This window comes from Oncorhynchus nerka, unplaced genomic scaffold (assembly GCF_034236695.1).
Source record: "Oncorhynchus nerka isolate Pitt River unplaced genomic scaffold, Oner_Uvic_2.0 unplaced_scaffold_481, whole genome shotgun sequence".
NCBI lineage: Eukaryota > Metazoa > Chordata > Actinopteri > Salmoniformes > Salmonidae > Oncorhynchus > Oncorhynchus nerka.
The window spans coordinates 157,501-184,189 of record NW_027040485.1 but is presented as its reverse complement, the minus strand read 5'-3'; the positions used below and the strand labels follow the sequence as shown (position 1 = coordinate 184,189).

The 26,689-nt window shown below is 47.0% G+C and overlaps 1 protein-coding gene across 1 annotated transcript in view; it reads right to left on the bottom strand.

The window, feature by feature from the left end:
• Window positions 1-23,717: 23,717 nt before the first annotated feature.
• LOC135571256 (protocadherin-9-like) overlaps window positions 23,718-26,689 on the bottom strand; it is a 3,211-nt gene continuing 239 nt past the window's right edge. Inside the window, exon 1 of the mRNA XM_065017040.1 lies at window positions 23,718-26,689. This exon is cut by the window's right edge and continues 239 nt beyond it. Coding sequence (XP_064873112.1) covers window positions 23,718-26,689 — 2,972 coding nt within the window.

Here is a 26,689-nt window from a genome sequence, read left to right as displayed (position 1 = left end):
AGATGATGTCAGAGAATGTCAGATGATGTCAGTCCATACTCCTGTTAGTAGACTAGATGATGTCAGAGGATGTCTGTCCATACTCCTGTTAGTAGACTAGATGATGTCAGAGGATGTCAGTCCATACTCCTGTTAGTAGACTAGATGATGTCAGAGGTTGTCAGTCCATACTCCTGTTAGTAGGCTAGATGATGTCAGATGATGTCTGCCCATACTCCTGTTAGTAGGCTAGATGATGTCAGATGATGTCTGCCCATACTCCTGTTAGTAGACTAGATGATGTCAGATGATGTCAGTCCATACTCCTGTTAGTAGACTAGATGATGTCAGAGGATGTCAGATGATGTCAGTCCATACTCCTGTTAGTAGACTAGATGATGTCAGAGGATGTCAGTCCATACTCCTGTTAGTAGACTAGATGATGTCAGATGATGTCAGTCCATACTCCTGTTAGTAGACTAGATGATGTCAGATGATGTCCGTCCATACTCCTGTTTGTAGACTAGATGATGTCAGAGGATGTCAGATGATGTCAGTCCATACTCCTGTTAGTAGACTAGATGATGTCAGATGATGTCTGTCCATACTCCTGTTAGTAGACTAGATGATGTCAGAGGATGTCTGCCCATACTCCTGTTAGTAGACTAGATGATGTCAGATGATGTCAGTCCATACTCCTGTTAGTAGACTAGATGATGTCAGAGGATGTCAGATGATGTCTGTCCATACTCCTGTTAGTAGACTAGAGGATGTCAGATGATGTCAGTTCATACTCCTGTTAGTAAACTAGATGATGTCAGAGGATGTCAGAGGATGTCTGTCCATAATCCTGTTAGTAGACTAGATTATGTCAGAGGATATCTGCCCATACTCCTGTTAGTAGACTAGATGATGTCAGAGGTTGTCAGATGATTTCAAACCATACTCCTGTTAGTAAACTAGATGATGTCAGAGGATGTCTGCCCATACTCCTGTTAGTAGACTAGATGATGTCAGAGGATGTCTGTCCATAATCCTGTTAGTAGACTAGATGATGTCAGATGATGTCAGTCCATACTCCTGTTAGTAAACTAGATGATGTCAGAGGATGTCAGAGGATGCCTGTCCATAATCCTGTTAGTAGACTAGATGATGTCAGAGGATGTCAGTCCATACTCCTGTTTGTAGACTAGATGATGTCAGATGATGTCAGTCCATACTCATGTTAGTAAACTAGATGATGTCAGAGGATGTCAGAGGATGCCTGTCCATAATATTGTTAGTAGACTAGATGATGTCAGAGGATGTCTGCCCATACTCCTGTTAGTAAACGATATGATGTCAGAGGATGTCTGTCCATAATCCTGTTAGTAGACTAGATGATGTCAGAGGATGTCAGTCCATACTCCTGTTAGTAGACAAGATGATGTCAGAAGATGTCAGAATGTCAGCCCATACTCCTGTTAGTAGACTAGATGATGTCAGATGATGTCAGTCCATACTCCTGTTACTAGACTAGATGATGTCAGAGGATGTCAGATGAATGTCAGTCCATACTCCTGTTAGTAGACTAGATTTACATTTACATTTACATTACATTTAAGTCATTTAGCAGACGCTCTTATCCAGAGCCAGATGATGTCAGTCCATACTCCTGTTAGTAAACTAGATGATGTCGGAGGATGTCAGTCCATACTCCTGTTAGTAAACTAGATGATGTCAGAGGATGTCAGAGGATGCCTGTCCATACTCCTGTTAGTAGACTAGATGATGTCAGATGATGTCAGATGATGTCAGTCCATACTCCTGTTAGTAGACTAGATGATCTCAGAGGATGTCAGATGATGTCAGTCCATACTCCTGTTAGTAGACTAGATGATGTCAGAGGATGTCAGTCCATACTCCTGTTAGTAGACAAGATGATTTCAGAGAATGTCAAAATGTCAGTCCATACTCCTGTTAGTAGACTAGATGATGTCAGATGATGTCAGTCCATACTCCTGTTAGTAAACTAGATGATGTCGGAGGATGTCAGTCCATACTCCTGTTAGTAGACTAGATGATGTCAGATGATGTCAGATGATGTCAGTCCATACTCCTGTTAGTAAACTAGATGATGTCAGAGGATGTCAGAGGATGTCAGTCCATACTCCTGTTAGTAGACTAGATGATGTCAGAGGATGTCAGAGGATGTCTGTCCAAACTCCTGTTAGTAGACTAGATGATGTCAGATGATGTCAGATGATGTCTGTCCAAACTCCTGTTAGTAGACTAGATGATGTCAGAGGATGTCAGATGATGTCAGTCCATACTCCTGTTAGTAGACTAGATGATGTCAGAGGATGTCAGAGGATGTCTGTCCATAATCCTGTTAGTAGACTAGATGATGTCAGAGGATGTCTGCCCATACTCCTGTTAGTAGGCTATATGATGTCAGAGGATGTCTGCCCATACTCCTGTTAGTAGACTAGATGATGTCAGATGATGTCAGAGGATGTCTGCCCATGCTCCTGTTAGTAGACTAGATGATGTCAGAGGATGTCTGCCCGTACTCCTGTTAGTAGACTAGATGATGTCAGAGGTTGTCAGTCCATACTCCTGTTAGTAGGCTAGATGATGTCAGATGATGTCTGCCCATACTCCTGTTAGTAGACTAGATGATGTCAGATGATGTCAGTCCATACTCCTGTTAGTAGACTAGATGATGTCAGAGGATGTCAGATGATGTCAGTCCATACTCCTGTTAGTAGACTAGATGATGTCAGAGGATGTCAGTCCATACTCCTGTTAGTAGACTAGATGATGTCAGATGATGTCAGTCCATACTCCTGTTAGTAGACTAGATGATGTCAGATGATGTCCGTCCATACTCCTGTTTGTAGACTAGATGATGTCAGAGGATGTCAGATGATGTCAGTCCATACTCCTGTTAGTAGAATAGATGATGTCAGATGATGTCTGTCCATACTCCTGTTAGTAGACTAGATGATGTCAGAGGATGTCTGCCCATACTCCTGTTAGTAGACTAGATGATGTCAGATGATGTCAGTCCATACTCCTGTTAGTAGACTAGATGATGTCAGAGGATGTCAGATGATGTCTGTCCATACTCCTGTTAGTAGACTAGAGGATGTCAGATGATGTCAGTTCATACTCCTGTTAGTAAACTAGATGATGTCAGAGGATGTCAGAGGATGTCTGTCCATAATCCTGTTAGTAGACTAGATTATGTCAGAGGATATCTGCCCATACTCCTGTTAGTAGACTAGATGATGTCAGAGGTTGTCAGATGATTTCAAACCATACTCCTGTTAGTAAACTAGATGATGTCAGAGGATGTCTGCCCATACTCCTGTTAGTAGACTAGATGATGTCAGAGGATGTCTGTCCATAATCCTGTTAGTAGACTAGATGATGTCAGATGATGTCAGTCCATACTCCTGTTAGTAAACTAGATGATGTCAGAGGATGTCAGAGGATGCCTGTCCATAATCCTGTTAGTAGACTAGATGATGTCAGAGGATGTCAGTCCATACTCCTGTTTGTAGACTAGATGATGTCAGATGATGTCAGTCCATACTCATGTTAGTAAACTAGATGATGTCAGAGGATGTCAGAGGATGCCTGTCCATAATATTGTTAGTAGACTAGATGATGTCAGAGGATGTCTGCCCATACTCCTGTTAGTAAACGATATGATGTCAGAGGATGTCTGTCCATAATCCTGTTAGTAGACTAGATGATGTCAGAGGATGTCAGTCCATACTCCTGTTAGTAGACAAGATGATGTCAGAAGATGTCAGAATGTCAGCCCATACTCCTGTTAGTAGACTAGATGATGTCAGATGATGTCAGTCCATACTCCTGTTACTAGACTAGATGATGTCAGAGCATGTCAGATGAATGTCAGTCCATACTCCTGTTAGTAGACTAGATTTACATTTACATTTACATTACATTTAAGTCATTTAGTCTTATCCAGAGCCAGATGATGTCAGTCCATACTCCTGTTAGTAAACTAGATGATGTCGGAGGATGTCAGTCCATACTCCTGTTAGTAAACTAGATGATGTCAGAGGATGTCAGAGGATGCCTGTCCATACTCCTGTTAGTAGACTAGATGATGTCAAATGATGTCAGATGATGTCAGTCCATACTCCTGTTAGTAGACTAGATGATCTCAGAGGATGTCAGATGATGTCAGTCCATACTCCTGTTAGTAGACTAGATGATGTCAGAGGATGTCAGTCCATACTCCTGTTAGTAGACAAGATGATTTCAGAGAATGTCAAAATGTCAGTCCATACTCCTGTTAGTAGACTAGATGATGTCAGATGATGTCAGTCCATACTCCTGTTAGTAAACTAGATGATGTCGGAGGATGTCAGTCCATACTCCTGTTAGTAGACTAGATGATGTCAGATGATGTCAGATGATGTCAGTCCATACTCCTGTTAGTAAACTAGATGATGTCAGAGGATGTCAGAGGATGTCAGTCCATACTCCTGTTAGTAGACTAGATGATGTCAGAGGATGTCAGAGGATGTCTGTCCAAACTCCTGTTAGTAGACTAGATGATGTCAGATGATGTCAGATGATGTCTGTCCAAACTCCTGTTAGTAGACTAGATGATGTCAGAGGATGTCAGATGATGTCAGTCCATACTCCTGTTAGTAGACTAGATGATGTCAGAGGATGTCAGAGGATGTCTGTCCATAATCCTGTTAGTAGACTAGATGATGTCAGAGGATGTCTGCCCATACTCCTGTTAGTAGGCTATATGATGTCAGAGGATGTCTGCCCATACTCCTGTTAGTAGACTAGATGATGTCAGATGATGTCAGAGGATGTCTGCCCATGCTCCTGTTAGTAGACTAGATGATGTCAGAGGATGTCTGCCCGTAAAGTAGACTAGATGATGTCAGAGGATGTCTGCCCGTACTCCTGTTAGTAGACTAGATGATGTCAGATGATGTCAGTCCATACTCCTGTTAGTAGACTAGATGATGTCAGATGATGTCTGTCCATAATCCTGTTAGTAGACTAGATGATGTCAGAGGATGTCTGTCCATACTCCTGTTAGTAGACTAGATGATGTCAGAGGATGTCTGCCCGTACTCCTGTTAGTAGACTAGATGATGTCAGAGGATGTCTGTCCATACTCCTGTTAGTAGACTAGATGATGTCAGATGATATCTGCCCATACTCCTGTTAGTAGACTAGATGATGTCAGAGGGTGTCTGCCCGTACTCCTGTTAGTAGACTAGATGATGTCAGATGATGCCAGAGGGTGTCTGTTCGTCTATGGATATCTCATTACCAACAGTGAAACCTGAGTGATCTTCTATAGTGAAACTACCAGAGTGTTTAATGTTTCTAGCGCTAAAGCTCAGCTGGACACAGTCGCTGTATTTCTAACACCAAATATCGTTAAAACGGAATTAAAAACACTGAAAGGTATCGTCTCGTTTGAACCATTTATTATGAAATTCCTAAAGATAGATGTAAACAGTGGTATTTTCATAAAAACAGGGTTATAGAGCACTGTAGACACCTTGGGGACTGATTTCAGATCAGAATTATTATGACATTACATACAACAAAGAAATACAAGCAAAGAAACCAGATAAACAACAAAGCAACAAAAAAAACAGGTCCATTTATTTTGTTTTTGCATAAAACAACACATTAAAGATTACCAGGAGTTCAATTTACATTAAAACATATCTTATTTACAGTATAAATGACAATGATGTGGTTATACAGTGGGTTACAGTGCTGTGAGATGTAGGCCCAGGGAAAGAGCAGTCAACAAGAGTCACATATCATATTGGTGGGGCCTGGACTGACTGGGACTGACTGGGACTGGATGGGATTGGCTGGGACTGGCCGGGACTGGATGGGATTGGCCGGGACTGACTGGGACTGGCTGAGACTGGCCGGGACTGACTGGGACTGACTGGGACTGGCTGGGACTGGCTGGGACTGACTGGGACTGACTGGGGACTGACTGGGACTGGCCTGGACTGGCCGGGACTGGCCGGGACTGACTGGGACTGACTGGGACTGGCCAGGACTGACTGGGGACTGGCCGGGACTGACTGGGACTGGCCGGGACTGACTGGGACTGGCCGGGACTGACTGGGACTGGCCGGGACTGGCCTGGATTGGCTGGGACTGACTGGGACTGGTCGCGGCAGGCCGGGGCTGGCATGGATTGGCTGGGACTGGCCGGGGCTGGACTGTCTGGAGCTGGCTGGGACTGACTGGGACTGGCCTGGATTGGCCCGGGGCTGGCCGGGAGTGGCCGGGTTTGGCCGGGGCTGGCCGGGTTTGGAAGGGGCTGGCCGGGGTTTGGAAGGGGCTGGCCGGGAGTGGCCGGGTTTGGAAGGCGCTGGCCGGGAGTAGCCAGGTTTGGAAGGGGCTGGCCGGGAGTGGCCGGTGAAGGCCGGGACTGGCTGGATGGTGATGATGGCGTTCTGTGTTTGTTATTATCACACTATGCAGCCTTCCCAAATGGTACCTTTTCCCTACTAGTGCACTAGTTTGGACCAGTACCCATTTCCTACATACCACCCTATAGGCCCTGGTCAAAAGTAGTGCACTATATGTAGAATAGGGTACCAAAGTAGTGCACTATATATAGAATAGGGTACCAAAGTAGTGCACTATACATACAATAGGGTACCAAAGTAGTGCACTATATATATAATAGGGTACCAAAGTAGGGCTCTACATATAGAATTGGGTCCTAAAGTAGTGCACTATATATAGAATAGGGTGCCAAAGTAGTGCACTATATATATAGAATATGGTACCAAGGTAGGGCTCTACATATAGAATTGGGTGCCAAAGTAGTGCACTATATAGAATAGGGTGTCAAAGTAGTGCACTATATATAGAATAGGGTGTCAAAGTAGTGCACTATATATAGAATAGGATGTCAATTATGACAGAACGATGACATTCTGTCTTTTGACATGACGACCCCTGACCTCGTGCACTGGGGGGGGGGACAAATCCAATCCCCTCTGGTGGGGGTCGTCTCGTCAAAAGAGACATTGCTTGCCCCCCCCTCGGCACCCCCCCTGAATCCTACCCCTCTAACAACTGATTAATACAAGGTGAAAGGGGGCGGGGCTCTGTTTTGATAGACTGAAACCCCATCAGTAGATGTGACAGCACGCTGCTGATCAAAATCACATCAATGAACTGAACCCAATTAGAACACTCATAAGAGATGAGAAGGGGAGAGAGATGCACCCTATTCCCTACATAGTGCACTATACCACAGCCTTATGATGCCCTGGTTAAAATAGAGCACGACAAAAGAAATAGGGTGGAATTTGGAACGCCTAAGGGGAGTGGGGGAGAAGAGGAATGAAGGAAGAGTGGGGAGAGGAGGGAAGGAGGAAGAGCAGGGGAGAGGAGGGAAGGAAGGAGACGAGGAAGAGGTAGGAGGAGGGGTGAGGGTAGGGAAGGATGGTTTGAGGTGAGGTGAGGAAGAGGAAGAGGAGGAATGGAGGAGGGGTGAGGGTACGGAGGGAAGGATGGTTTGAGGTGAGATGAGGAAGAGGAAGAGGAGGAATGGAGGAGGGGTGAGGGTGCGGAGGGAAGGATGATTTGAGGTGAGATGAGGAAGAGGAGGAATGGAGGAGGGGTGAGGGTGTGGAGGGAAGGATGGTTTGAGGTGAGATGAGGAAGAGGAGGAATGGAGGAGGGGTGAGGGTGCGGAGGGAAGGATGGTTTGAGGTGAGATGAGGAAGAGGAGGAATGGAGGAGGAGGAGTTGGGGAGAGGAGGGAAGGATGGTTTGAGGTGAGACAAGGAAGAGGAGGAATGGAGGAGGGGAGAGGGTGCAGAGGGAAGGATGGTTTGAGGTGAGACGAGGAAGAGGAGGAATGGAGGAGGGGAGAGGGTGCAGAGGGAAGGATGGTTTGAAGTGAGACGAGGAAGAGGAGGGATGGAGGAGGAGGAGTGGGGGAGAGGAGGGCAGGATGGTTTGAGGTGAGACGAGGAAGAGGAGGGATGGAGGAGGAGGGAGGAGAGGAGGGAAGGACGGTTTGGGAGACGAGGAAGAGGAGGAATGGAGGAGGATGACTGGAGGAGAGGAGGAAGGATGGTTTGAGGTGAGACGAGGAAGAGGAGGAATGGAGGAGGATGACTGGAGGAGAGGAGGGAAGGATGGTTTGAGGTGAGACGAGGAAGAGGAGGGATGGAGGAGGAGTGGAGGAGAGGAGGGAAGGACGGTTTGAAGTGAGACGAGGAAGAGGAGGAATGGAGGAGGATGACTGGAGGAGAGGAGGGAAGGATGGTTTGAGGTGAGACGAGGAAGAGGAGGAATGGAGGAGGATGACTGGAGGAGAGGAGGGAAGGATGGTTTGAGGTGAGACGAGGAAGAGAGGGAATGGAAGGGGGAGTGGGGTGCATAGATTCATCATCATCATCATCATCATCATCATCATAATCAACCTGTAATCTTATAGACCTAATGATGTGTAAATAAGCAAAGCAGTCCAGAAACATGTTCTTCCAGCCTCTACTCCGCTCTCCTCGTGTCACAGAAAGAAAGAAAGGCCCATTTGACCTGACAGCCTTCTGATGAATACGGTTCAGGATGTCGGCTAAAGGGAAACGGTTGTTTTTAAGGCTACTGGTAGACGTTGTGTTTAAATAATCATGGAGTGTTTCAAAGGTATTCGTGGAACAGTATTGGCTGGGAACTAGTTTGTTGACAACCATTGGACATTGCCCATCCAACGCTGTGGTGAATGTTAGTCAAATCATCAAGGTGAAAATGAATGAATGAATGAATGACAGACAACATGTGATTTTGGTTTGTATTGGTGTTCCTAGTTCTCAAGGCAGGACAGACTTCCACACTAAATCAGGACAGACTTCCACACTAAATCAGGACAGACTTCCACACTAAATCAGGACAGACTTCCACACTAAATTAGGACAGCCTTCCACACTAAATCAGGACAGCCTTCCACACTAAATCAAGACAGACTTCCACATTAAATCAGGACAGACTTCCACGCTAAATCAAGACAGACTTCCACACTAAATCAGGACAGAATTCCACACTAAAGCAGGTCAGACTTCCACACTAAATCAGGACAGACTTCCACACTAAATCAAGACAGACTTCCACACTAATTCAGGACAGAATTCCACACTAAAGCAGGTCAGACTTCCACACTAAATCAGGACAGACTTCCACACTAAATCAGGACAGACTTCCACACTAAATTAGGACAGCCTTCCACACTAAATCAGGACAGCCTTCCACACTAAATCAAGACAGACTTCCACATTAAATCAGGACAGACTTCCACGCTAAATCAAGACAGACTTCCACACTAAATCAGGACAGAATTCCACACTAAAGCAGGTCAGACTTCCACACTAAATCAGGACAGACTTCCACACTAAATCAAGACAGACTTCCACACTAATTCAGGACAGAATTCCACACTAAAGCAGGTCAGACTTCCACACTAAATTAGGACAGACTTCCACACTAAATCAGGACAGACTTCAACACTGAATCAGGACAGACTTCCACACTAAAACAGGACAGAATTCCTAACAAAAATCAGGACAGACTTCCACACTAAATCAGGACAGACTTCCACAGTAAATCAGGACAGACTTCCACAGTAAATCAGGAAGGACTTCCATACTAAATCAGGACAGACTTCCACACTAAATCAGGACAGACTTCCACACTAAATCAGGACAGAATTCCACTAAATCAGGACAGACTTCCACACTAAATTAGGACCGACTTCCACACTAAATCAGGACAGACTTCAACACTAAAACAGGACAGACTTCAACACTAAAACAGGACAGATTTCAACACTAAATCAGGACAGACTTCCACACTAAATCAGGACAGACTTCCACACTAAATTAGGACAGACTTCCACACTAAATCAGGACAGACTTCCACACTAAATCAGGACAGACTTCCACACTAAATCAAGACAGAATTCCAAACTAAATCAGGACAGACTTCCACACTAAATCAGGACAGACTTCCACACTAAATCAGGACAGACTACCACACTAAATCAGGACAGTATTCCACACTAAATCAGGACAGACTTCCACACTAAATCAGGACAGACTTCCACACTCACTAAATCAGGACAGACATCCACACTAAATCAGGACAGAATTCCACACTAAATCAGGACAGAATACCCACACTAAATCAGGACAGACTTCCACACTAAATTAGGACAGACTTCCACACTAAATCAGGACAGTATTCCACAGTAAAACAGGACAGACTTCCACACTAAATCAGGACAGACTTCAACACTAAATCAGGACAGACTTCCACACTAAATCAGGACAGACTTCCACACTAAATTAGGACAGACTTCCACACTAAATTAGGACAGACTTCCACAATAAAACAGGACAGACTTCAACACTAAAACAGGACAGACTTCAACACTAAAACAGGACAGACTTCCACACTAAATCAAGACAGAATTCCAAACTAAATCAGGACAGACTTCCACACTAAATCAGGACAGACTTCCACACTAAATCAGGACAGACTACCACACTAAATCAGGACAGTATTCCACACTAAATCAGGGCAGACTTCCACACTAAATCAGTACAGACTTCCACACTAAATCAGGACAGACTTCCACACTCACTAAAACAGGACAGACATCCACACTAAATCAGGACAGAATTCCACACTAAATCAGGACAGAATACACACACTAAATCAGGACAGACTTCCACACTAAATTAGGACAGACTTCCACACTAAATCAGGACAGTATTCCACAGTAAAACAGGACAGACTTCCACACTAAATCAGGACAGACTTCAACACTAAAACAGGACAGACTTCCACACTAAATAAGGACAGACTTCCACACTAAATTAGGACAGCCTTCCACACTAAATCAGGACAGACTTCAACAATAAATCAGGACAGACTTCCACACTAAATCAGGACAGACTTCCACACTAAAACAGGACAGACTTCCACACTAAATCAGAACAGACTTCCACACTAAATCAGGACAGACTTCAACACTAAAACAGGACAGACTTCCACACTAAATCAGGACAGAATTCCACTAAATCAGGACAGACTTCCACACTAAATTAGGACCGACTTCCACACTAAATCAGGACAGACTTCAACACTAAAACAGGACAGACTTCCACACTAAATCAAGACAGAATTCCAAACTAAATCAGGACAGACTTCCACACTAAATCAGGACAGACTTCCACACTAAATCAGGACAGACTTCCAAACTAATTAAGGACAGACTTCAACACTGAATCAGGACAGACTTCCACACATTAAATCAGGACAGACTTCCACACTAAATTAGGACAGACTTCCACACTAAATCAGGACAGACTTCAACACTGAATCAGGACAGACTTCAACACTAAATCAGGACAGACTTCCACACTAAATCAAGACAGACTTCCACACTAATTCAGGACAGAATACCACACTAAAGCAGGTCAGACTTCCACACTAAATTAGGACAGACTTCCACACTAAATTAGGACAGCCTCCCACACTAAATCAGGACAGACTTCAACACTAAATCAGGACAGACTTCCACACTAAATCAAGACAGACTTCCACACTAATTCAGGACAGAATTCCACACTAAAGCAGGTCAGACTTCCACACTAAATTAGGACAGACTTCCACACTAAATCAGGACAAACTTCAACACTGAATCAGGACAGACTTCCACACTAAAACAGGACAGAACTCCTAACAAAAATCAGGACAGACTTCCACACTAAATCAGGACAGACTTCCACAGTAAATCAGGACAGATTTCCACACTAAATCAGGACAGACTTCCACACTAAATTAGGACAGACTTCCACACTAAATTAGGACAGACTTCCACACTAAAACAGGACAGACTTCAACACTAAATCAGGACAGACTTCCATACTAAATCAGGACAGACTTCCACACTAAATTAGGACCGACTTCCACACTAAATCAGGACAGACTTCAACACTAAAACAGGACAGACTTCCACACTAAATCAAGACAGAATTCCAAACTAAATCAGGACAGACTTCCAGACTAAATCAGGACAGACTTCCACACTAAACCAGGACAGACTTCCACACTAAATCAGGAGAGACTTCCACACTAAATCAGGACAGACTTCCAAACTAAATCAGGACAGACTTCAACACTAATTCAGGACAGAATTCCACACTAAAGCAGGTCAGACTTCCACACTAAATTAGGATAGACTTCCACACTAAATCAGGACAAACTTCAACACTGAATCAGGACAGACTTCCACACTAAAACAGGACAGAATTCCTAACAAAAATCAGGACAGACTTCCACACTAAATCAGGACAGACTTCCACAGTAAATCAGGACAGATTTCCACACTAAATCAGGACAGACTTCCACACTAAATTAGGACAGACTTCCACACTAAATTAGGACAGACTTCCACACTAAAACAGGACAGACTTCAACACTAAATCAGGACAGACTTCCATACTAAATCAGGACAGACTTCCACACTAAATTAGGACCGACTTCCACACTAAATCAGGACAGACTTCAACACTAAAACAGGACAGACTTCCACACTAAATCAAGACAGAATTCCAAACTAAATCAGGACAGACTTCCACACTAAATCAGGACAGACTTCCACACTAAACCAGGACAGACTTCCACACTAAATCAGGAGATACTTCCACACTAAATCAGGACAGACTTCCAAACTAAATCAGGACAGACTTCAACACTGAATCAGGACAGACTTCCACACTAAATCAGGACAGACTTCCACACTAAATCAGGACAGACTTCCACACTAAATTAGGACAGACTTCCACACTAAATTAGGACAGACTTCCACACTAAAACAGGACAGGCTTCAACACTAAATCAGGACAGACTTCCACACTAAATCAGTACAGACTTCCACACTAAATCAGGACAGACTTCCACACTCACTAAAACAGGACAGACATCCACACTAAATCAGGACAGAATTCCACACTAAATCAGGGCAGAATACCCACACTAAATCAGGACAGACTTCCACGCCTAAATCAGGACAGACTTCCAAACTAAATCAGGACAGACTTCCACACTAAATCAGGACAGACTTCCACACTAAATCAGGACAGACTTCCACACTAAATCAGGACAGACTTCCAAACTAAATCAGAACAGACTTCCACACTAAATCAGAACAGACTTCCACAATAAAGCAGGGCAGACTTCAACACTAAATCAGGACAGAATTCCACACTAAATCAGAACAGACTTCCACACTAAAACAGGACAGACTTCCACACTAAAACAGGACAGACTTCCACACTAAATCAGAACAGACTTCCACACTAAATCAGGACAGACTTCCACACTAAAACAGGACAGACTTCCACACTAAATCAGGACAGACTTCCACACTAAAACAGGACAGACTTCCACACTAAAACAGGACAGATTTCCACACTAAATCAGGGCAGACTTCCACACTAAAACAGGACAGACTTCCACACTAAAACAGGACAGATTTCCACACTAAATCAGGACAGACTACCACACTAAATCAGGACAGAATTCCACACTAAATCAGGACAGACTTCCAAACTAAACCAGGACAGACTTCCACACTAAATTAGGACAGACTTCCACACTAAATCAGGACAGACTTCCACACTAAATTAGGACAGACTTCCACACTAAATTAGGACAGACTTCCACACTAAAACAGGACAGACTTCCACACTAAAGCAGGACAGACTTCCAGACTAAAACAGGACAGACTTCCACACTAAATCAGGACAGACTACCACACTAAAACAGGACAGACTTCCACACTAAAACAGGACAGACTTCCAGACTAAAACAGGACAGACTTCCACACTAAATCAGGACAGACTACCACACTAAAACAGGACAGACTCCACACTAAAGCAGGACAGACTTCCACACTAAATCAGGAGAGAATTCCACACTAAAACAGGGCAGACTTCCACACTAAATCAGGACAGACTTCCACACTAAAGCAGGACAGACTTCCACACTAAATCAGGACAGACTTCCACACTAAAACAGGGCAGACTTCCACACTAAATCAGGACAGACTTCCACACTAAAGCAGGACAGACTTCCACACTAAATCAGGACAGACTTCCACACTAAAGCAGGACAGACTTCCACACTAAAGCAGGACAGACTTCCACACTAAAGCAGGACAGACTTCCACACTAAATCAGGAGATACTTCCACACTAAATCAGGACAGACTTCCACACTAAATCAGGAGATACTTCCACACTAAATCAGGACAGACTTCCACACTAAAGCAGGACAGACTTCCACACTAAAGCAGGACAGACTTCCACACTAAATCAGGACAGAATTCCACACTAAATCAGGACAGAATTCCACACTAAATCAGGACAGACTTCCACACTAAAACAGGACAGACTTCCACACTAAATCAGGACAGACTTCCACACTAAAACAGGACAGACTTCCACACTAAAACAGGACAGACTTCCACACTAAAACAGGACAGACTTCCACACTAAAACAGGACAGACTTCCACACTAAATCAGGACAGACTTCCACACTAAAACAGGACAGACTTCCACACTAAAACAGGACAGACTTCCACACTAAAACAGGACAGACTTCCACACTAAAACAGGACAGACTTCCACACTAAAACAGGACAGACTTCCACACTAAATCAGGACAGACTTCCACACTAAAACAGGACAGACTTCCAGACTAAAGCAGGACAGACTTCCACACTAAAACAGGACAGACTTCCAGACTAAAACAGGACAGACTTCCACACTAAAACAGGACAGACTTCCACACTAAAACAGGACAGACTTCCACACTAAAGCAGGACAGACTTCCACAGCAGAACAGGACAGACTTCCACACTAAAACAGGGCAGACTTCCACACTAAAGCAGGACAGGAAAGGTGACATGTGGTGGATTTATCAGACATCTCTCTGATCTGTAAACCTGATCATTTTATCTCACTTCTACGTCAATGGCTACGTCCCAAATGGTACCGTATTCCACAGTGCACTACCTTTACCCAGCCCTGGTTGAAAGAAGTGCACTAGCTTTAATCAACCCTGGTCGAAAGAAGTGCACTAGCTTTACCCAGCCCTGGTTGAAAGAAGTGCACTAGCTTTAATCAGCCCTGGTTGAAACAAGTGCACTAGCTTTACCCAGCCCTGGTTGAAAGAAGTGCACTAGCTTTACCCAGCCCTGGTTGAAAGAAGTGCACTAGCTTTACCCAGCCCTGGTAGAAAGAAGAGCACTAGCTTTAATCAGCCCTGGTAGAAAGAAGTGCACTAGCTTTAATCAGCACTGGTCGAAAGAAGTGCACTAGCTTTAATCAGCACTGGTAGAAAGAAGTGCACTATTTATGGAATAGGATGCCATTTGGGACAGTGGAGGTTGGCGAGCGATAGACAAAGATGTTGTGACCAAGATTCAGATAGATAATTAAATGAATTAGATAATTAAATGAATCACAAACATTGTAAATATCCTCCTGGTAACATTAACAGAGTTGTAACTGTGATATTCTGTAATGGAGACAGTGGACAGCAGCTTAATTTAACACAGTTGTAACTGTGATATTCTGTAATGGAGACAGTGGGACAGAAGCTTAATTTAACACAGTTGTAACTGTGATATTCTGTAATGGAGACAGTGGGACAGAAGCTTAATTTAACACAGTTGTAACTGTAACTATGGAGACGGTGGACAGAAGCTTAATTTAACACAGTTGTAACTGTAACTATGGAGACGGTGGACAGAAGCTTAATTTAACACAGTTGTAACTGTGATATTCTGTAATGGAGACAGTGGGACAGAAGCTTAATTTAACACAGTTGTAACTGTAACTATGGAGACGGTGGCCACCAATATCTTTAACACTTTAACACGGATGGAACTAAAAGAATGAAAGACAAGGTGACAAGGAGCTTGGCTGTTGATCCAGGGATTAAGAGGGAGGACGAGGAGGAGGGTATTTATGTTGGTAGTTTCACACCCTGGTTCAACCCTAAGGCCATAATATGCTCTGATTGTTAGACAGTATTCACATCCAAAAACAATCCCACGATGCACCTCACTTCCTGTTCACCCACCTAGACATCGATGGGCCGTTTCCCGGACACAGAGATTCTCTACCGTCAATGATTGTTTTTGTTGTCCACGACTAGTCGCAATCTGTTGTCCAGGAAACCAGACCGAAAGGTCCTGAAGCTATAAAGCTGATGATTTGTCAGCGTGTACATGTCCCTAACAGTCTCTATCTGCTCCAGTGATACAGTACAACAGGCCTCTACGCTACAGCAGTCATGACACAGCAGTCTCCATCTGCTCGAGAGATACAGTACAACAGGCCTCTACGTTACAGCAGTCATGACACAGCAGTCTCCATCTGCTCCAGTGAGGCCTACTCTACAGTGACAACAGTCTCCATCTGCTCCAGTGATACAGTACAACAGGCCTCTACGCTACAGTAGACATGACACAGCAGTCTCCATCTGCTCCAGCGATACAATACAACAGGCCTACTCTACAGCAGACATGACACAGCAGTCTCCATCTGCTCCAGTGATACAGTACAACAGGCCTCTACGCTACAGTAGACATGACACAGCAGTCTCCACCTGCTCCAGCGATACAGTACAACAGGCCTCTACGCTACAGTAGACATAACACAGCAGTCTCCATCTGCTCGAGAGATACAGTACAACAGGCCTCTACGCTACAGCAGTCATGACACAGCAGTCTCCACCTGCTCGAGAGATACAGTACAACAGGCCTCTACGTTACAGCAGTCATGACACAGCAGTCTCCATCTGCTCCAGCGATACAGTACAACAGGCCTCTACGCTACAGCAGTCATGACACAGCAGTCTCCATCTGCTCCAGTGATACAGTACAACAGGCCTCTACGCTACAGCAGACATGACACAGCAGTCTCCATCTGCTCCAGTGATACAGTACAACAGGCCTCTACGCTACAGTAGACAGCAGTCTCCATCTGCTCCAGTGATACAGTACAACAGGCCTCTACGCTACAGTAGACAGCAGTCTCCATCTGCTCCAGTGATACAGTACAACAGGCCTCTACGCTACAGCAGTCATGACACAGCAGTTTGCAGTGAACAGGATATGCTTCAGAGACACAAGTGAAACGTTTTGGTTGTTGAAAACTAAGTTGTTAAACTAGCTCCTCTTTACAGAAAGCTATCACTTCAGTACATCGTTCACTCATACAGCAGATGAACTCAATCAGACAAAGGTTTTTTATTGTTTTATGTCTAAAACGTCCTTGAAGTCAGGCAGTCAGGCAGTCAGGCAGTCAAGCAGTCAGGCTGTCAGGCAGTCAGTCAGTCAGGCAGTCAGGCAGTCAGGCAGTCAGGCTGTCAGGCAGTCAGTCAGTCAGGCAGTCTGGCAGGCGGTCAAGCAGGCAGTCAGTCAGTCAGGCTGTCAGGCTGGCAGTCACCCAGGCAGTCAGGCTGTCAGGCAGTCACCCAGTTAGGCAGTCAGGCAGGCAGTCAAGCAGTCAGGCAGTCAGTCAGTCAGGCAGTCAGGCAGGCAGTCAAGCAGGCAGTCAGTCAGTCAGTCAGGCTGTCAGGCAGTCACCCAGTTAGGCAGTCAGGCAGGCAGTCAAGCAGTCAGGCAGTCAGTCAGTCAGTCAGTCAGGCAGTCAGGCAGGCAGGCAGTCAAGCAGGCAGTCAGGCAGTCAGTCAGGCAGTCAGTCAGGCAGTCACTCAGGCAGTCAGGCAGTCAGGCTGTCAGGCAGTCAGGCAGTCAGGTAGTCACCCAGTTAGGCAGGCAGTCAGTCAGGCAGGCAGGCAGTCAGTCAGTCAGGCAGTCAGACAGTCACCCAGTCAGTTAGTCAGACAGCAGTCAGTCAGGCAGTCACCCAGTCAGGCAGTCAGGCAGTCAGTCAAGCAGTCAGAAGTAATGTGGATGAAGAATGTAAAGATATAACAGGCTACCAGATTGAGGGACAGACAATCAGGCTACCTGGGGTACGCTTTAGGGTTCGGCCTTGCCTCTCCTCTCCTCTCCTCTCCTCTCCTCTCCTCTCCTCTCCTCTCCTCTCCTCTCCTCTCCTCTTCTCTCTGCAGCGCTATCTCTTCTCTCTCTGCTTCTCTCTCTGCTCTCTCTTCTCTCTCTCTCTCTCTCTTCTCTCTGCTCTCTCTGCTCTCTCTGCTCTCTCAGCAGCTCTCTCTTCTCTTCTCTCTCTCACTCCTCTCTACTCTCTATAACTCCTCTCCACATCAGCACAACTCAGAAGATATTGCAAAAAACTTTTCCCTCAGGTGAAACATTGTCATAGCCCATTAATCTTTTCAAACTTGGCCCCAGTCGGTTCGCTCCGATCCTTAGGAGGGAGGAGGCAAGGAGGCAGGGAGGGAGGGAGGCAGGGGGAGGGAGGGAGGCAGGCAGGGAGGCAGGGAGGGAGGGAGGCAGGCAGGGAGGCAGGGAGGGAGGGAGGCAGGGAGGCAGGGAGGGAGGGAGGCAGGCAGGGAGGCAGGGAGGGAGGGAGGCAGGCAGGTAGGCAGGGAGGGAGGGAGGGAGGGAGGGAGGGAGGGAGGGATGTAGTCAAGGAAGGACGGCTCAGTAGCATCCCAAATAGCACCCTACTACCCTCTGTAGTGCACAACTTTAGACCATATTCTGTGGGTTTAATATTGTTCACTATTAATATTCTGTGGGTTTAATATTGTTGACTATTAATATTCTGTGATCACTAACTAGATAGTGTGTTATTGTCGATTCCACTGCACCATTTACAAAGGAGAGGAGGGTGCCTGGTGGAACCCTTAGTCTCTATAATAGTGAACTAGTTTTAAATGCACAGGGCCCCATATGGCTGAGCAACACCCAGCCCTGAGCAACACCCTGAGCAACATCCTGAGACAACCTGGGACATCCTGGGACATCCTGAGACATCCTGAGACATCCTGAGACATCCTGGGACATCCTGAGAGGTCCTGGGACATCCTGAGACATCCTGAGACGTCCTGAGACATCCTCGGACATCCTGAGACGTCCTGGGACATCCTGAGACGTCCTGAGACATCCTGAGACGTCCTGAGACATCCTGGGACATCCTGAGACGTCCTGGGACATCCTGAGAGGACCTGAGACATCCTGAGAGGTCCTGAGACATCCTGAGACATCCTGAGAGGTCCTGAGACATCCTGAGACATCCTGAGACATCCTGAGACATCCTGAGAGATCACTCATGTTGCAGAGCCACTGTGTTCATCCATTAGCTGGGGATAGAGGCTATCTACTCTAGGTATTGTGGCTACAAACACACAGAATACACACACAGAACACACACAGAATACACACACAACACACACAGAACACACACAGAATACACACAGAACACACACAGAACACGCACAGAATACACACAGAACACACACAGAACACAACGGACAACTGTCACTGCTTCTCTGCATCAATTATTAAAACATATTGATCACAATGAATCTGATAATGAATTGTGGGACGACTGCAGGAAGTGGTTAGAAATTACCCCACTGCACTGTCATACCTCACAGTGTGTGTGTGTGTGTGTGTGTGTGTGTGTGTGTGTGTGTGTGTGTGTGTGTGTGTGTGTGTGTGTGTGTGTGTGTGTGTGTGTGAGTGGCATACTTAATGTGTCCTACTAGTGAACCTGCTCTCAGCAGAAAAAAAAATTACCCCAACACCCCTCCCATGGCCTCCTCTACCCCCCCCACACACACACCCCCTACTTCCCCCCACCATCCCTTGACCCCTCCCTCCCCATCTCTCCCCACCACCCCTCCCCTCCCCTCCACTGGCCTCCTCCACCCCCCTACTGCCTCCCCCATCTCCCTCCACCTCTCCCCACCACCCCTCCCCTCCCCTGGCCTCCTCCACAACCCCTACTGCCCCCCCATCTCCCTCCACCTCTCCCCACCACCCCTCCCCTCCCCTGGCCTCCTCCACACCCCCCTACTTTCCCCCCATCTCCCTCCACCTCTCCCCACCACCCCTCCCCTCCCCTGGCCTCCTCCACCCCCCCCCTACTGCCCCCCCCATCTCCCTCCACCTCTCCCACCACCCCTCCCCTCCCCTGGCCTCCTCCACAACCCCCCTACTGCCCCCCCATCTCCCTCCACCTCTCCCCACCACCCCTCCCCTCCCCTGGCCTCCTCCACACCCCCCTACTGCCCCCCATCTCCCTCCACCTCTCCCCACCACCCCTCCCCTCCCCTGGCCTCCTCCACCCCCTACTGCCCCCCACCCTCCTCCATCTCCACTACAGAGATTTAGAACACTGACAACACCAACAAACCCAGACCTTAATGGTTCTTTTGTCCGCCATCTTTCTTTTACAACCTCTGAGGCGTCAGCCCAGAGATGTGATGCGTCAACAGGAGTCACACCGTCCCCCTCATCCCTCCTTACCCTCCCCCATCCACCCCCCATCCCTCTATCCAGCCCCTGTACACAAGCTCTCTCTCTCTTCCCGGATAGCTCTTATCAGTGATTCGTCTTCGACTGTCATTATCAATCTGACTGTGCATTTAGCAACGTCGTTAGACATGAGTTTTTCACTGAGGATCAGAGAGGAGAAAGCCACAAACAGCTCTCTGCTCTCTCTCTCGCTCTCGCTCTCTCTCTCTCTCTCTCTCCCTCTCCCTCTCCCAAAGCATTAGGCACGAGTATTTCACTGAGGATTGGAGAGAGCCACAAACACAGATTGCTCTCTCTCGCTCTCTCTCTCTCTCTCTCTCTCTCTCTCTCTCCCCCCATCTCCCAAAGCATTAGGCACAAGTATTTCACTGAGGATCGGAGAGAGCCACAAACACAGACTGCTCTCCATCTCTCTCCTTCTCCTCCTCCCAATGCATTAGGGGTACTAGTGCAGGTTGGCTCAGTGCCAGGGAGAATGGCAAGCAGAGCAACAGTGCCCTCTTCAGGTGATGTACCTCCCCCATTCATCTATCACCCCACCCACCCCAATCCTCTCTCTATCCTTCCCTCTATCATCCAGCGACTCTCTCTCTCTCCTTCTCTCCACGTGGGCTCCTCCTCCCCTCCTCCCCTCCTCCCCTCCTCCCCTCCTCTCCTCCTCCCCTCCTCCCCTCCTCTCCTCCTCCCCTCCTCCCCTCCTCTCTCCTCCCCTCCTCCCCCCCTCCCCTCCTCTCCACGTGGGCTCCTCCTCCCCTCCTCCCCTCCTCCAGCTCTATGACATCAGGAAGAGTATGTTTTGTATTGATGGTTTTATTAGCAGGACAAATTAATAAGGTTTTGATAAAAACACAGCATGGATTAGGTTGGAATCTGAGTCCTCATTATTGAATAATCCTTGACACACACACACACGTACGCACACGCACACACACACACACACACACACACACACACACACACACACACACACAGTTATTCTGCTAGGATATGACAGTGATTCACCGTAGAGAGAGGGGGAAGAATTACAGTCAGTTTCAGCTCAGATGAATGGATTGTTTCCTCTACGGATATAATCAACAAATGAGTTTTTAAAAAAGATTTCAGAAGCCCCGTATTACGCTTCTGACTTTGGACTTGGAGCAGGTCAACGGTGTCAACGGTGTGTTTCGCTGTAGTATCAATATATAAACATACAGATCTACGAATAACGCAAATACACAATCCTATAGAACATCACGAGGGGAAAGGAGGAGGAGTCAACGTATTGGGGGGGGGGGGGGCCACGAGCTGGAAACATCAGTAGAACTCAGTCGTTGTCTCTAGAAGACTCAGATGTATACAGAGTGGTTTCAGGTGGTTTCTCCTACTTCTTCTGTTGGTGATGTTTCTCCTACTGGTAGTAGATGTTTCTCCTACTGGTGTTGTGGTACTAGATGTTTCTCCTACTGGTGTTGTGGTACTAGATGTTTCTCCTACTGGTGTTGTGGTAGTAGATAGATGATGTTTCCCTACTGGTGTTGTGGTAATAGATGTTTCTCCTACTGGTGTTGTGGTAGTAGATGTTTCTCCTACTGGTGTTGTGGTACTAGATGTTTCTCCTACTGGTGTTGTGGTAGATGTTTCTCCTAGAATGATTTCTCCTACTGGTGTTGTGGTAACTAGATGTTTCTCCTACTGGTGTTGTGGTAGTAGATGTTTCTCCTACTGGTGTTGTGATGTTTCTCCTACTGGTAGTAGATGTTTCTCCTACTGGTGTTGTGGTAGTAGATGTTTCTCCTACTGGTGTTGTGGTAGTAGATGTTTCTCCTACTGGTGTTGTGGTAATAGATGTTTCTCCTACTGGTGTTGTGGATAATAGATGTTTCTCCTACTGGTGTTGTGGTACTAGATGTTTCTCTGGTGTTGTGGTAATAGATGTTTCTCCTACTGGTGTTGTGGTAGTAGATGTTTCTCCTACTGGTGTTGTGGATGTTTCTCCTACTGGTGTTGTGGTAGATGTTTCTCCTACTGGTGTTGTGGTAGTAGATGTTTCTCCTACTACTGGTGTTGTGGTAGTAGATGTTTCTCCTACTGGTGTTGTGGTACTAGATGTTTCTCCTACTGGTGTTGTGGTAATAGATGTTTCTCCTACTTTCTCCTACTGGTGTTGTGGTACTAGATGTTTCTCCTACTGGTGTTGTGGTAGTAGATGTTTCTCCTACTGGTGTTGTGGTAATAGATGTTTCTCCTACTGGTGTTGTGGTAATAGATGTTTCTCCTACTGGTGTTGTGGTAGTAGATGTTTCTCCTACTGGTGTTGTGGTAGTAGATGTTTCTCCTACTGGTGTTGTGGTAATAGATGTTTCTCCTACTGGTGTTGTGGTAGTAGATGTTTCTCCTACTGGTGATGTGGTAGTAGATGTTTCTCCTACTGGTGTTGTGGTAGTAGATGTTTCTCCTACTGGTGATGTGGTAATATATGTTTCTCCTACTGGTGTTGTGGTAGTAGATGTTTCTCCTACTGGTGTTGTGCTACTAGAAGTTTCCGTAATATAATCAATGATAAAATGGTGAGCTGAGTAGACAGGCGAGAAAAAAATGTTTCTTTCACAAATGTTTTTTAAAGGCATCTTTGCAACACATCAATTCCACCATCTAGTCTGCATCCCAAATGCCTCCCCCCCCCACCCCTATTCCCTTTAATAGTGCACTACTTTTGACCAGAGCCCTTTGGACCCTATTCCCTTATGAACCCTATTCCCCTATTCACCCTGGTCAAACGGAGTGCACTACGAAGGGAATAAGGGGGGCCCGTTTGGAAGGCAGGACACCATTTATCTCATTCAACCTTCTGAGGCCCATTTAAAGGTCATGTGTCTGTAGAATCTGACGAGGCTTTAGACAGTTGACCACGTGGTACATGTTTGATTGAAATATCTTTTTAAATAACTTTTAAAAAAATAAAAAAAGGGGAACATAATAACAGCAAGAGACTGTAGGTAGGAGACGCAAAGGGAAAAGGAAAAGTATGCATGTGTTTGTTTGGTTCAGTCCATAGTTAACCACATGTCATACATGAATTCATATATATGTGATTTTTTTTTGGGGGGGGGGGTTAAAAGGTACAGTGGGACTTATAGTGGGACTTATAGTGGGGGGGTGATTCCCCCCCTTTCTCATTGGTGTTAAGACCAAGTCAGCTATAGTGTATAGTGTAGAAGGGAGCTCAGCACTGTTGGACCGGGCAGTTATACGCAGTACTAATAGACCAGTAAAAGTTATCTTTTACCTGTCTGGACGGGTGTACGGATCCCTTAGTCTTGAATCCTCCCTGGGAACTGCACTCCGAGGCACTGAAGTGGTCTGAACTAGTGGAGGATCTCTTGGACAGAGTGTCACAGCCCCCTACGAAGGTGTTGTCCAGAGGGAGCTCCTGAATCATGTGGTGTTTCTTCACGGAGACTGGCGTGTCCGCTTTGAGGTGGAACGCGGACTGCGGAGAAGCAGACTTGTAGTGCCGCGCCAGGTCTGGACTGGAGGGCTTGAAGGTGGTCGTAGGAGCAGCGTTCCAGTCAAAGTGGCCGGGCTCCTCCAGCTCGGCAGGCAGGCTGATGTTGCCGTTGATGGGCTCATGAGCCGGGTCGTCCGGCTTGTTCTCCTCGATGGTGACAAAGTTCAGCAGGGAGCTTTTAGGCGACTTCCTTTTCTTACGCTTCTTCTTCTTGTTCTGCTTGTTCTCCTGGTTGGGAGACATCCACTCAGCGCCCTGCTTCTTTCTCTGGGCCGCCTTGAACCGCGAGGTGTGACGGCAGCGCACCAGGACTGTCACGAAGATCACCACAATCACCACCATCGCCCCGGCTACGATGGCGATCATGATGGTGAGATAATCTCCGCTCTGGTAAGTCTCACTGCTCTCCCCGATGTTCCTGTCCAGGGGCGTCTCCATGGTGCGGCGAATGAGGTCGTAGATAAACGTGGCGTTGCTGACCGTGTCGTTCACGTAGAGGAACACCAGCACCAGGGTGTGCAGGGACTTAGGGTAGCCCAGGTCGCTAATGTTCACGACCAGCCGATGGAGGCCGATGTCGGAGATAGCAGGCTTCTCCTCCAGGGTGATGTTTCCTGTCACAGGGTCGATCCGGAACAGACCTTTGGTGTTGCCGCTAACGATGGTGTACTTGAGCTCTGCGTTCATCCCTGTGTCACCGTCCACAGCAAAGACCTCGGCCACCACCGATCCAGGGATGGACGAGAGGGGGACCAGTTTGAAGGAGGTGTTGGAAGGAGGGTAGATGACGATGGGGGTGTTGTCGTTTACGTCGATGACATTGATGGTCACCTTGGCGGCCGAGGAACATGGGGACCGCCCGCTATCCACCGCCCGGACGTCGAAGGTGTAGGAGCTCTGCTGCTCCCGGTCAAAGGACACGTTGGACTTTATTACTCCAGAGTACGGGTCTAGGATAAAGTTCTCGTTGTCGCTGAGTATCGACAGCGTGACGGCGGCATTTTCCCCGGCGTCTGAGTCTGTGACGGTTATCACCCCCACCGTGCTGTACTTGGGCAGGTTCTCTGACACAAAGAACTGGAAGTGGTTGTGGGTGAACTTGGGGCTGTTGTCGTTTTCATCGAGTACTGTCACGATGACTGCCGCCTGGCTCTGGAGTGGAGGCGTCCCGTTGTCTCGGGCCGTTACCGTGAAGAGGAACCGATCCTGGTCCTCACGATCGAACACCCGGGAGGCCGTGAGGACACCGGTTTTACGGTCCAGGTCAAAGAACGAAGCGTTAGGGCCCAGTTGGTAGACGATCTCCGCGTTTCTCCCGCTGTCCTCGTCGGTGGCGCTGAGAGTCGTGAGGAAGAGATCGCGTTTGTTGTTCTCCATGACGGCCAGCTCGATGACAGGATGGCTGAAGATCGGAGAGTTGTCATTTTCATCCTCCAGCCTCACCCTTACCAACGCTGTCTGGTTCAAGCTCGGCTTGCCAGAGTCGGAGGCTATGATTTTGAAGTTGTACTCTTTGGTCCCCTCAAAGTCGAGCAGCGCCGACGTCTCTAGTAAATACTGGTTGTCGTACACCGCTTTGAGGTGAAAGGGGACGTCCTTCTCGATGAAACAGATGACCTTGCCGTTGACGTCCGTGTCCTTGTCCGACACGGTGATCAAAGCTATCTTGGTGTTGATTGGGTCTTTCTCCGAGAGGAACACGGTGCCGTTTATCGGACTGATGATATATCTCAGATCGATGTTTGGCGGATTGTCGTTCACGTCTGTCACGTTTATAACTACGGTAGCTCTGGCCGGGCTGGAGCTGCCGTCGCTCGCCAACACGGATAACTTGTGAATGGCGGTCTCCTCTCTATCGAGGGGTCGCTGTACGGTTATAAGACCAGTGGTGCCGTTTAAAGCAAATAGTCTCTTGGTAGCTGGGGAGACCTGCGTCCCGAACATGTATTTGATTTCGGCATTCGCCCCGACGTCTGCGTCCGTAGCCTGTAGCTGGACTACGGATGTCCCTATAGGCGAGTTCTCCGGTATGTGGACCTCGATCTGGTTCTCCCTGAACACCGGTTTGTTATCGTTAACGTCTGTGACGGTGACTTGGAGGATGGCGGTGCTGGATTTCTGTGGCACGCCGCCGTCCTCCACCTTGATCTTCATGACGTACGTGTCCTTCTGTTCCCTGTCCAGGTTCTGCTGAACGATGAGCTGCGGCCACTTCTCCCCCTCGGGCGTCTCTACGATGTCCAAGCCGAAGGCGCTTTGCCCGTTTACCAGCTGGTACTTGTGTACACTGTTGGGGCCGGTGTCGGGGTCGGTGGCGGAGGGGATGGCGAAACGACTGTTGATCAGCGTATTCTCCGGGATGGAGATGTTGATGACGGGAGACGGGAACATGGGAGCGTTGTCGTTGGTGTCCTTGACTACGATCTTAATCTTTATCAATCTGAAATAGTCGTTTGGTAAAATCACCACCTCGATCTCGAAGGAGCATTCGTTCTCCTCGAACGAGGGGCCGGGACAGAGCCTCTCCCTGTCGATGCGATTGGAGGTGGTAAATATCTCTCCCGTGCTGCTCTGCACTCTGAGCAGAGGGTTGTCGCCGGCTTTAGACACCAGCCTGTAGACCAGGTTAGCGCTAGCTCCGGTAGCAGCGTTTGTATGGGAGACGTTCAGGTCCTTTGGTATGTTTC